This window comes from Rhinatrema bivittatum, chromosome 1 (assembly GCF_901001135.1).
Source record: "Rhinatrema bivittatum chromosome 1, aRhiBiv1.1, whole genome shotgun sequence".
NCBI classification, from domain to species: Eukaryota; Metazoa; Chordata; class Amphibia; order Gymnophiona; family Rhinatrematidae; genus Rhinatrema; species Rhinatrema bivittatum.
The window spans coordinates 156,309,685-156,322,585 of NC_042615.1; the positions used below are offsets into that span (position 1 = coordinate 156,309,685).

The window sequence follows — 12,901 nt, forward strand, 5'->3', positions numbered from 1 at the left end:
AAGACCTCCAAAATTAATTACAATCCCCCACCCTCCAGACCCCCCCACCCCCAAGACCTGCCAAAAGTCCCTGGAGGTCCAGCGGGGGCAAAGGGCCGTCTGCTGCCAGTAATAAAAATGGCGTCGACGGCCCTTTGCCCTCACTATGTCACAGGGGCTACCACCGCCATTGGTCGACCCCAGTGACAGTGAGGGCAAAGGGCCGTCGGCGCCATTTTGACTACTGGCAGCAGACAGCCCAAGTCCAGGAGATCGCTCCCGGACCACTCCTGGACCCCCGCTGGACCTCCAGGGACTTTTGGCAGGTCTTGGGGGGGGGGGTTGTAGTAAATTAATTTTGGAGGTCTTGGGGGGCATCAGGAGGGTGGGGGTTTTTGTTATATTTTAACTTTATTAAAGATTTGTCTGTGAGCCCTGGACCCCCAGGGACTTTTGGCAGGTCTTGGGGGGTGTAGTAAATTAATTTGGTAGGTCTTGTATGGCTCTCACGGAATTACATTTTAAAATGTGGCGTTCATGGCTCTCAGCCAAAAAGGTTCCTGACCCCTGGGTTACAGGACAGGCTCTATCATAGGATATCCTTTCAATTTTAGTCTGTCTCCACCTGCTGGAAATGAGGCTCAACCCACAGTCTGGACTGATCTGGGTACATACAGGAAGTAGAGATTTCCAAGTAGCTGCCCTGCAAATCTGAGAAACCAATTGACACAACCATGACCTTTGTATAGGTCCAGGGAGCTGTGGCCAGGCTAAATGGTATGGCAAACTGAAAATGCTGACAGAGGATCATAAATCAGATATCTGATGATCCCTGCAGATCCTGATGTGTAAGTAGGCTTCCGTCAGATCCAAAGAGGCCAAGAACTCTGCCTGGCGCACTGCTGTGATCACAGAATGGAGTGTCTCAATCCAGAAGTGGGGCACCTTGATGTTCACAGTGACCTTTAGATCTAGGATGATGCGTAAGGATCCCTCCTTCTTTGGAACCAAAGTAGATAAGAGTATCTCCCCTGGCCTTGTTCTTGGCAAGGTACTGGAACAATGGCCCCTAGTTCCCTCAGAGTGTGAGGGCCTGCTTCTTTTCTAGAGCTGTAGGGAGAGGAGAAACAAGCTGCACAGTGGACAAGCAAATGCATAACCATGTTCTATCATGCTTAGAACCCACCAGTCCGTGATTTTTTTTTTTTTAACCAGGAGTGGATCAAAAAGTCAGCCAACTCCCAATGTGCAAAGCCAAGGAGCGGATCAGCTACATTTGAGATGTCTTGGCACAGCTTGTCCTGGGCAGGTCTGTCTGTTGGATCTGCAGCCACGAAAGGATTGGGACCAAGTCCGAGACCTCAGAGATTTGCCGCTGTCCTGAACCCCCTGAGCTCTGCTCTGACGGAAGTGTTGCTGGCCCCAAAAACGGGAGCAAGGCAGAAAGCCCTTGTGCCCCTGTGCCTGTCCTCTGAGTTTATGAACTTTTATTCTCTCCCAGTTGCTTGATCGGTTGCTCTAGGTCAGGGGTCAGGAACCTTTTTGGCTGAGAGAGCCATAAACGCCACATTTTAAAATGTAATTCCATGAGAGCCATACAATATGTTTAAAACTAAATACAAGTAAATGTGTGCATTTTATGTAATATCACACTTTTAAAGTACAACAAGTCTCTGAAAATATTACACCAGGCCTTAAGACACCAATACATCTCCTGTTAGGAAAACGGACCAAGTTAGGCTACTCTAGAGTCCTACACAGAAACTACACGCCAGCAGAAAACCTCACCTGAATCACGTGCTGTCCCTCACCTAACATAGAATAAAGAGACCAAAACGCATAACAAGAAGCATGCAGAAAAAACTGAATTGGAAACTGCAACAAGCCAGAGTCTCTGTATGCAGTGTAACAAAGGAAAAAACGAAACATCACCCATCCTTATAAAACAAATCAAGAAATATAAAATCAGCAGTAAAACTGTACTAACAAAAAGAACATATTTCGAAACAGCTGATGAGTGGAATATCCAATAATTAAATCTCATATAAAACATTTCCAGATACCAACAAAATATTTCAAAATAGCAGACACAAAGACCCAGTAATGAAAAATAAGGATACAAAAATTTTTTTGCTCTGCCTACCTGGGAACGTTTGATATCCAGGTGTCCTGAGATTGTTCTGAATTAGCAGGAGGTGGGGTGGTTTGCTTGGAACTTTCTCCTCTCTCAGTCACATACCAGCGCTCTCTCTCACACTGGCTCCCAATGACACACCTATACACATGCTTTTTCTCTCACTTATATAGGCTCTTAATTACACATTTACACACATGCTGTCTCTTTTCACGCTTACACACAGGCTTTCAATCACATAAATACATGCTGTCTTTTTCTCTCACACAGACTCATTCACATGCTTACAAACATGTCCTCTCTTTCTCATTTACACACAGGCTCTCAATCACATACTCACATGCTCTATCACCTAAAATGAAGGAGGCTGCTGCGAGTTCCCAGGGAGGGGGAGAGAGAGTGAATGAGCGAGCAAACACAGCTTGCTCGCTCATTCACTCTCTCTCTCCCCCACCCCCACAAACTCGCGGCAGCAGCCTCCTCCCAAAGCTAACCTCCTTCATTTTCAGCCCTCGCGGAGGCGGAGTTCCATCGGCCGCGGTTGAACCTCTTCATTTTCCTCCGAGCCGCGCTGCAGTCTTCTTTTCTTCGGGCCGATGCCAAGCGCACTAGCGTGGCCTCTTCTTGCCGCGCAGGCACCCGATACTCTCCACTTCCTCTTACGGGCTGCGGGGGGGGCGGGAAGAAGAGAGCATGCCGGTGCCGCTGACTCCAGCTGTCCTGCCGCGTTCCGCCCGGGCTGACAGCATTTTAAGCCTGGGCGGAGGAGGACCGGGGAGCAGCTGGGTCAGCGGGAAAGTGTGGAGACTGTCTGCGAGCCAGATGCAGCCCTCAAAAGAGCCATATCTGGCTCGCGAGCCATGGGTTCCCGACCCCTGCTCTAGGTCCTCAAAAAGGAACTTTCCCTTGAAGAGTAACGCCCTGAGCTGCGCCTTAGGAGACATCCGCCGACCAGTATTGCAGCCACAAAAGCCTCCTCGCTGAAACGGCAGATACCATGGTCCTGGATGAGGTTCACAGGTCATACAGGTTATCTGCACCATAGGCTACCATGGTCTGCAACTGCTCTGCCTGCTTCGCTTCCTAAGGAAGATCCCTGGTGTTCTAACTACTGAACCCATCGCAAACTGGCCCATAGCATATTGTTGCTGCATACTGCCACTAATGCCCAGAGCAGAAACTTCAAAAATCTGTTTAAGGACCTCAAGCTTGTGATCCTGTAAACCCTTCAAAGCTGCCACCCCCACTACTGGAATAGTAGATCGCTTAGTGACCAACACAAACTCGTCCATCTTGGGAAGATTCAGCAGCTCCAGCATATCCTCTGGCAGCAGGTACAGCTTGTCCATGGCTCTGACTTTAAGACCCGTCTCCAGAGTATCCCACTCACGGACCATCTGCCTAATCTCGTGAAGAGGGAGGGATTTTGCTGGACTCAAGCCTGCCATGATTGGATACATCATATCTGCACTTGGCACCAACGGGTAAAGGATGCCCAACTGTTAGGACATGTGTAATAAGGGGTGCCAATTTCTCATGCTGGAATAAGTGCAGCACCCTAGGGTCATCCCCTTCCAAGGCAGGGGATTGCACCTTCTCAGCATCCAGATCCACTGGGGGAGAAGTGCCTCAATTAAGGGTGCATCTGGGTCAGAGCCCTCCCATGAGACCTCCTGTGCTCTCCCCCCTCCCCCCACCGTGGGGGCCTGGACAGTACGAAGCCCGAGTGTGGCAGGCGTATCCCCCGTACTGTGTAACTTGCAAGGGGGTCATGACCCCCTTCATTCCCAGGGGCCCCTTTGTGCTGAAAAGCACTGCTGGCTAAAAAGGCCTGGTGCATGAGAAGGACAAACTCTGAGGAAAAGCCAGAGGGACCCCCCCCCCCCCCCCCCGGCTCAAAATAGTCCTGTGTCAAGAGGCCCTTCGTGCCTCATATCCACAGGAAACTGAGGGAGATCCCCTCCCCCTACTGCACTCTCCTCAGCTATGTGGAAGGCATCCAAAATGGCCACCATTCCTGGATTGGCCAGAGGTACCCTGTGCCTGCACAGTTGACTATGGCAAAACAGAAGCTGCTGCCATGCTCCTGGATGCCCCCTCCCCACCGGTGATGTAACGAGGGCAGTTATCAGTGGACATGTAGCTCAGGAGTCGCACAGAGCAGCAGCTTGAATGCCCCCCCCCCCCCCGAAACAAGTGGGGGGGGGGTGGAACAGAGGAGCGAAACAGCAAGCTGCAGCAGAGATTCTCCTGCTGCATGCAAACCTTCATACCAGCCAGGCCTCCTCCCCCTGCTATTTGTCAGACACTCAAAAGTTTAAACTTTTTTTTTTTTTTTTTTTTTAATCAAAACTGGCAAAGCAGCAGATACTTTCCTGATCCCCTGGCAGAGTCTGCAGGCTGAAGGGGAGGGAGTGGGTCCCCCAGCTATCACCACCAGCAAAGGAGCAACTTTTGGTGTCCCCATCCCCTGCTCGCTGTATGCCTACTGCCAGGGGGATGGTCCCACAACCACCCCCTGGGGGGCTAGACCTACTGTCTTCAGAACACTTTTTTTTTTTTTTTAAAGCTGGGTACAGAACCACAGGTTTTGCACCACCTCCATTCTCCTGGAGACAAATACTGGTCAATACTGAAGAGAAGCAGGTGGCACACTGGTCTAAGAGGGGGCCCTCAGTTTTTCTCTGTCTCCATCTGCTGGAAGGGAGGCAAAACCCAGGTGTCTGGACTGATCTGGATATGTACAGGGAACAAGAAGCTACACATCTGCCAATTCATTCTGTTTAATAGCAGGCTGAACCATGGGGTACACCATCAGCTACTGGTGCCAAACTAAAGAGCAAAACAAATGCAGAACTTCAAATCATGCAAGTAACCTGCAATACCAGAGGCTGCATTTGCCCCAATATAAGGGGACTGGAACTAAAGGAATTTCAGGTATGAAAAGAAACACCCCACCCATCTCAACACATTTGTATTTTAGCAGCACCTCAAGGATAGGTGACAGCAGCATATAGTACTTCTCCCAGAAGTTGCATCTGCATATCCACTTAGCAAGCTATGTATCAAACGTTGCTAGAAAGATAGCTTTACAGGTCCCCAAGACAGAAATATATGCCCTCTGCTTTGAAGGCTATTCTATGAAATGGCTCAATTCTACAAAAATTAAACACTTTATAGGCTTAAACACGGCTTTTAATTAACATGGAAGTCAAGGGCTTCACTTCAGTTTGCCCTTCTTGTTCACTCAAAAGATTGAATAGATGCTTCAATTTTAAACAAACAAACTTGAGATACCTAAAGCAAACTGCCAGGACAGCATAGTTGCCTACATTAAATAAAAAGGCAAGGTGTTTGACCTTTGCATAGGATTTAACATATAAGAAGGTGAAATTACCAGAATTTCCTTTTCTCTAAGGCAGGCTGGTAAATCCACACTGGTGGATTATACACTCCTACCAGAAAAGGAGACAGAAGTCAATATATAGCTCTGCTTTGACTATAACCTGCCATTATCACTAGAAAAGAGAAACTGGATAAACTGATATTTGAACCAACTTAAAATTTTACTGAGTTCAGTACTTGCCTGCTGGCTGGAAGTAATGAGCTGTTGGTTATCAACTGATCTTAGGAACTGGCTTTCCCCTTAACAGTCCTTCAAATGACTCAAAGAACACTACTTTGTTCCCAAATGCAAGGGAGAAACCAAAACCAAGTAGGCAACCTACGGCACGTTGTAGATTAACGTGCTTAGAGGAGAGGAAATCAGGAGGTAAGTAGTAATTTGACCTTCCTCTGCACTAGAGCAGGTAAGTGCATATTGATGTGATGTACCAAGGCTACTGCCAAAACCGGTGGGAAGCTGCTCGCCCTCCTGTCACTGCCCACTTCCTCTTCAGCCTTAACTTCAATGAGGTAATGTTTTGAGAAAGTATATATGTAAGGACCATGTTGCCACCTGGCAAATCTCAACTAGAGACAACCTCCACCTAAGAAACCTTGTGCTCTAGTGGAATGCACCATGTCTGCCTAGTCAATGAAATGAAAATGGGTTCTTACCTGCTAATTTTTTATTCTTGTAATACCACAGATCAGTCCAGAAAAGTGGGTTGTGTATCCCTACCAGCAGATGGAGGCAGAGAACAATTAGAACTTTGGGCACTGCTGCATAATGAGTGTGCCACCTGCAGTCACTCAGTATTGACCTGTACCTAAGCTCATGCTAACAACTAAATAACGAAGGGTAGTACCCAACCAAATTTCCAGACTTCCACTTTGCTGCTGGCAAAAACTAGACCAAACTGCTAAAAACTGCTCCATGAATCATGTCTGCAAAAAAAGGAGCTTCAATAAAAAAAACTTAAGCAGGTTCTGACCAAGACAGTCTTTTGGTATCTGAAGAAAGGGGTGGGCCTCTGGACTGAACTGTGGTATTATAGGAACGAAAGTTAATAGGTAAGAACATATTTTCATTTCCTAAACATACCCAGATCAGTCCAGAAAAGTGGGATGTACCCAAGCCACCCTACACTGGGCGGGAACCCAAAAGACCCGCACGAAGCACACTCCCCAAAGGAAGGTTCATCAGAAGCCTTAACTATCAATTGGTAACATTTCGTAAAAGTGTGAATAGACTACCACACCACTGCCCTACAGATCTCCTGAGGCAACAGTAACTGATACTCTGCCCAGGAGGTAGCCTGAGCCCTAGTGGAATGAGCTCTGAGACCCAAAGGCACCTGACACCCTCTGGCTATGTATGCTGTGCAAATGGCTTCCTTAATCCAACAAGATGCTTTGTCCCCCTTTTGGGCCACCGAAGAGAATGAACAAATCAGAATGTCTGAAGTCATTGGTAACCTCCAGATAACGCAATAAAATGTGCCACGCACATCCAAAAGATGAAGGTCTCTGTTCTGAGAAGACTCCCGGGACAAGTTAGAGAACCCCGGAAGCTCCACAATTTGATTGATGTGAAAGGCTGAAACCACCTTCGGGACAAAGAACGGAAACCGTATGTAATGATACCTGCTATTAAGTTCACTTAGAGAATAGCCACTGCTATTAGCAACAGTAACATGGAATAGACTTAGTTTTTGGGTGCTTGCCAGGTTCTTATGACCTGGATTGGCCACTGTTGGAAACAGGATGCTGGGCTTGATGGACCCTTGGTCTGACCCAGTATGGCATTTTCTTATGTTCTTATACCAGATAGTCATAAATCTGAAGAAAAGGAGCCTAACAAGACAGCCCCTGCAACTCAGATCTGACGGGCCGAGCAAATGGCCACCAAAAACACTGTTTTCAAAGTCAAATCTTTCAGGGAAACTCCACGAAGAGGCTCGAAAGGAGTGCCACATAGAACTCATAGGACCAAATTCAAACACACCGAACGGATGGGAAGGCGAAAATATTTGACCCCCTTAAGAAACCAAGCAATATCTGGATGGGCTGCCAGCAAACAGTTTCCCCGCAAGGTACCTAGAGCTGCAACTTGTACATGAAGGGAATTTAACGCCAAGCCCTTCGCGAGGCTCTGTTGCAGAAAGTCAAGCACCTGAGGAACATGCACCGCTAAAGGGTCGCAGGAACGCCGATGACACCACGTCTCAAAAAGTTTCTGAACTCTCACATAGGCCATAGAGGTGGCTGGACAAGACTTGTTCTGAATAGCCTCTCAAGTGTAAATGTTCCCTCTCAAAAGCCAAGCTGCAAGAGAAGCAATCCTCCAGATCCGAAAATATGGGCTCCTGACTGAGCAGATGCGTTAAGATGAGCCAGCTGAAGTGGACCCTCCAGAGCCAAGCGTACCAGATCCACAAACCATGGACTATGTGGTCACTCTGGCACCACCAGAATCTCCCTTCCTGGGTGTCACTATGCGACGGAGAAGCAGACCTATGATGGGCCAGGGCGGGAAGGCATATAGAAGAATCCCTGTGGGCCAAGGACACACGAGAGTGTCTATGCCCACCGAGCCTGTTCTTGGCAACAGCTGAAAAAACTAGCTATTTTTGCATTCACCTGCATTGTCAGATCCAGCTGAGGAGTTCCCCATCTGGCACAAATGAGATTCCATGCTGCAAGAGAGTTCCCATTCCCCTGGGTCTAGTTGCTGACAGCTAAGATAAATTGGCTTGCACATTCTCTACTCCTGCGACATGGGATGTGGCAATACCAGAGATGGCGCTCTGCCCAGGTGAACAGATGACGTGCCTCCAGTGCTACTGTGGGACTTGAGTCCCACCGTTGTCACATTGCCCACAAAGATTTCCACCATTCTGCACCTGCAGGGCCAGACGTACAGCCCTGGTCTCGAGCCGGTTTATGAACCAGGATCTTTCCATCGCCGACCAAAGCCCTTGTACGGACCTGTCTGCACACACTGCTTGCCAACCTGAGAGGCTGGCATCGGTGGAGATTAGCCAATTTGGAGTGTTCAAATCCACCTCCGTTCCAGATTGTCCCGTGATAGCCACCATGACGCCCCCCCCCCCCCAGGAGACCAGGCCGCTTTACTGCCATTTCCTTGCCAGGAAAGCCTGGTGCATAAGGAGGACAAATTCTGGGGACAACCCCTCCGAGTCCCCCTCCCCCACTGGAGAGTCAGCTGGGGTGATATCAGTTCCTCCAGTGGTCTTCCCTCTCCGGGGCTAGAACAGGTGGAGAATCCTCTTCCCGTGAAGCTGAAGGAGAGACATACGTTCCCTCCAAGGGAGTAAGAAGCCCCGAAGAGCTCTCTAACCCTGGGGAACACGCTGTGCATAAGGAGACTGCATCTAACACCTGGCCTCGTGACCCACATGCTCGGCAGGCCTGTGATTTTGTTTTCGGTGCCATCTGCAGCAGTGCGTGAAATAGAAAAGGGTGCGAATAAAAAAAGAAACGCTCGGAGCCACGACAAAAAAAATTTCAGTCAGGCAGGACCAGAAAAACAAATTTTTTGTGCTGCAGGCTAAGAGACTACCGGCTGAAGAGAAAAAACGTGCCCAGCCGTGCCGTGGGAAAGAAGCCCGTCTACAGTGAAATCGCAAGGCCCCCAGCAGGGAAGCAGTGAGTAAATGAGGTACATGGAGAAAAAAAAACAAACTCACCCTTGCCCTCAGAAAATGACCTGGAGCCCCAGGAGCTGAGGAGAACACTGCTGACAGCTTCCCTGGCCAGCCTTAAAAGACTCTGTCCCTCCTGCACCTCTCCTTACCTCAGCACTGAAGACTGTCAGCTGCAGTGAAAACAGCTTTTTTTTTTTAAAATAAACTTTACCAACAGAGAAAAGCTGTTGCAGGAAACAAGGGAGCTACTGTAGTGGAGACTGGTGAGTAGCCAGGAGCCACTGGTCTTCAGACACCGAACTGTGGTGGGCGAAACCCTGACAGGAATATCTAATTCCCAGGACGCCCGGCTTCTACGGAGGGATGGCCCACGAAGGAACCTAACATCTCAGGAAGTGACCGTAAACCAAAAAATTAAATTCAAACTAAATAAAAAAAATATAACTAAAGGCTGCAGGTGTGCATCTGTACCACCTGCTGGAGTCAGAAATACTGAGTGACTGCAGCAGTGCCCAAAGTTCTAATTGTTCTGACCCACCTGCTGGTAGGGATACACAACCCACTTTTCTGGACTGGGCTGGGCATGTTCAAGGAACTTTGCTTCTCCCTCTAACTGAGAGGAAAAATAGAGTTCAACAGTATAAGTAGCTCAGGGGGTGGGAAGTAGCATTGGGTGTATGAGGTTAAATTCTAAGCAAGAACCAAAAGAATCATTGTGAGATGTTTGCACATTAAGGATATTTGATACACTAAATATACAGGGGGAAGTTTAGGTTCTCACAATACACAAAGAGGGTTTCTTCAAACTTAATACGACCATATTTCCCCTATACTGAAGGACCTAAACTGGCTCCCTATTCCCTCCCACATCCTCTTTAAATCCCTGACCATTATCCATAAAGCTTTATATTCCCATCACTCCAACTGGCTGGTAGATCCCCTCCAATTTGCCTGTTCGAATCGACCGACAAGGACCACTAACAAAGGGTCCCTCCATGTGCCATCCCTAAAGATGGCACACCTCACAGCTACAAGGGATTGGGCGCTCTCCATTGCTGGACCTATGCACTTTAACTCACTCCCAACCCACCTCAGACTTGAACCTTGCATCACCAAATTCAGAGCCCAGCTCAAAACCTGGCTATTCAAACAAGCCTTTCCCCAACACCCTTGATGAATATTGAATTGTGATGGATCATGACCTGAATTTGACTATGAACTTGTTCTTATGACAGTTCACTTGTTAATTGTTCCTATGCTTCTGCTCTATTGGTTTTTTGTACCCCCTACCCTGCCCCTGTTACTTGTAATTTCCATTGCTTTTGTTCCATGTAAACCGAGGTGATGTTTCGACTAACATCAGTATAGAAGACACTTAAAATACAGTTGTGCTGTATTAGTTTTGTGCAGAATTACATGTGTTGTATTGTTAAATACTGAGGACATTTCTCCAGGAACATTGTATTCTTATATATGTATTGATATTTGCTAATATTGGTTCTCAAAAACTGAAATTATAAAAAAAAATGGAAGTCCCATCTCATCTGAAATCTTTGTTACTTTAAAAACCTAGAATTTTGTTTTGAAATAGTTTGCCTTAAATTACAAACACCCATAAGTATAAGATTGTAGAAAAGCTTTATGCTCCAAGCTTGTATAAAAATCCATTATATACAAATGGCTACAAAAAGATGGAGTCACTCACCAAGATCCACATTAGCTTTATTATTGGCTACTGCATGTATAAGACCAATAGTCCCACAAGAGTTGCCAATAGTCTGCTTCATGAAGTAGATTTTTGGACTTGTTTCTTGTCCTTTGAGTTCTTCAATCTGTTTTTCTCTGAAATTTTCATGCTAAAAAAAAAAATAAAATTTGCATTGGACCCATTTTACTTCCCTGAAAATAGAAAAGTGTCACAAGTGGGTCATGACTTGACCAAGATTTTTCTGCTGGTATTTTTAGAGGAAGTGTACCTTGCATCCTGCAGTTATCCTTCTCATTTTAGGCATTAGACTTCCCTACTCTTACAAAAGAACCACCAAGGTATCACTATTACAGAGGGCACTATTTTTTACATTTTCTATATACATAGAATGAATGGAATTTTATGTCTGAGATCCTGGACAACAGGAGAGAGGAGGAAAATGTGGATTTTTTAAAAAAAATTATGTACTGAATTTGGGATTTGATATATGTGAATACATAGCTATATACCTGAGAAATTGAGGGGAGGATGACAAATTGAGTTAATATTTTTAGGATATGATAATAGGTTTTTGGCTACATATTTATGTTTAAAATAAATTTTGAGATATACATTCTTATAACCAATTTATATGTATAATTGAGTGTATTTTGTATTTTTTTAATTGATGTGGATGATTGAGTATGTATGTGATAAACAGCTTTTGTCTAGATAGGGATCTTAGACAAGAACAATGCAGCCTTTTAATGCTTTTACAACTTCATTTGGGTTTCTAATCAAGCTTTCAACTTTTTTGATTTTGCTATCACTGCATTTTTCAGTGATCGTGTACCTGCTGACATGATCACCTCTTCTCATAAGGGCAATAATTTGATTTTGCTTGCCATAGCAGAGAGACTTATGCTAGCAGCTTCAGATAGTGCCTTGCAACAGTGAAGCTACTTCTTACCTGATAATTTCCTTTCCTCAAATCCAGTCAAATCAGTGGGTTATGCTCAGACAGAACAGGTTCACTTATTTCACTCCTTAGATGCAGACACCAGCCTGCCAGTATTTGTTGCAAGCTAAATGGACAACTTCAATTCCAATACAACAGTCAAGTTTTAGGGAGGGGGTGTTGGAGGGTTGTTTTTAGGTCTTCCAGATGAACCATTAGATAGTAGTAATCTTACAACATTAAGAAAAGGAACCTCACCTGCTAAGCAGTTTATAAATGCAAGGGCCTTAACCCTATCAGTCTTCAACTTTCCTCTTTTTTTTTAATCTTCAAAAAATGGCAGCACAGGGAGGGTCCTGGACTGGTCTGACTGGACTCAAGGAAATTCAGGTAGTTTCACCTTCTTTATCCAGTCAGACCAGTAGGATGTGCCCAAGTTATTCCTTAACCAGATGGGATGCTGCCCCACCCCTTATAAAACTGAGGCAAAGGTAGCTTCTTCCTGGACTGACATCCAAACAGTAATGCTTAGCAAAGGAATGTAGGGAAGAAAATGTTGCTGCTTACAAACCTCCAAAGTAGATCTCAGCTCAACCCATGTAGTAACCTGAGACCTTGTGGAATATGCCCTTATCTGCTTGAAGGAGCACTGGGTTACATTTAAACAATTTGCAGGAACTCATGAGTTACCTTTGTCAAATACATTAAACATTTAAATATGGGGATTGTTAAGGGATATACAAGAACATGGGGAATTGCTAACACTACGGGTTGCACAAAGGGAAGTGCCGCTTTGTTGCACAGCACACGACGCCTGGTGTTCTGGCGCTGTTTAATGTCCGTCACAGTCCTCAGTGACAGAGGCGGCAGGTCTCCCGATCAAGGATCACACACCGCCCCTCCCCTCTCAGTTCCAGATGGATTCTCACTTATTTTCTCTCTCTCTCATCACTGTTAGTTATTTCAGGGAGCCTGGTGGTGATGGTGTGGCATCCCTGTGTGCAGGCACCCGGTGTTCTGGCGCCGTTTAATGTCCGTCACAGTCCTCAGTGACATCAGAGGGGGTATGTCACCAATCCAGCAGAGGGAGG

General features: G+C 46.3%; 1 protein-coding gene across 1 annotated transcript in view; it reads right to left on the reverse strand.

The window, feature by feature from the left end:
- The window catches only part of UCHL1 (ubiquitin C-terminal hydrolase L1), an 89,604-nt gene that overhangs the window by 55,937 nt on the left and 20,766 nt on the right, over positions 1–12,901 (reverse strand). Inside the window, exon 4 of the mRNA XM_029588864.1 lies at positions 10,871–11,021. Coding sequence (XP_029444724.1) covers positions 10,871–11,021 — 151 coding nt within the window. The remainder of the gene's footprint in view (positions 1–10,870; positions 11,022–12,901) is intronic.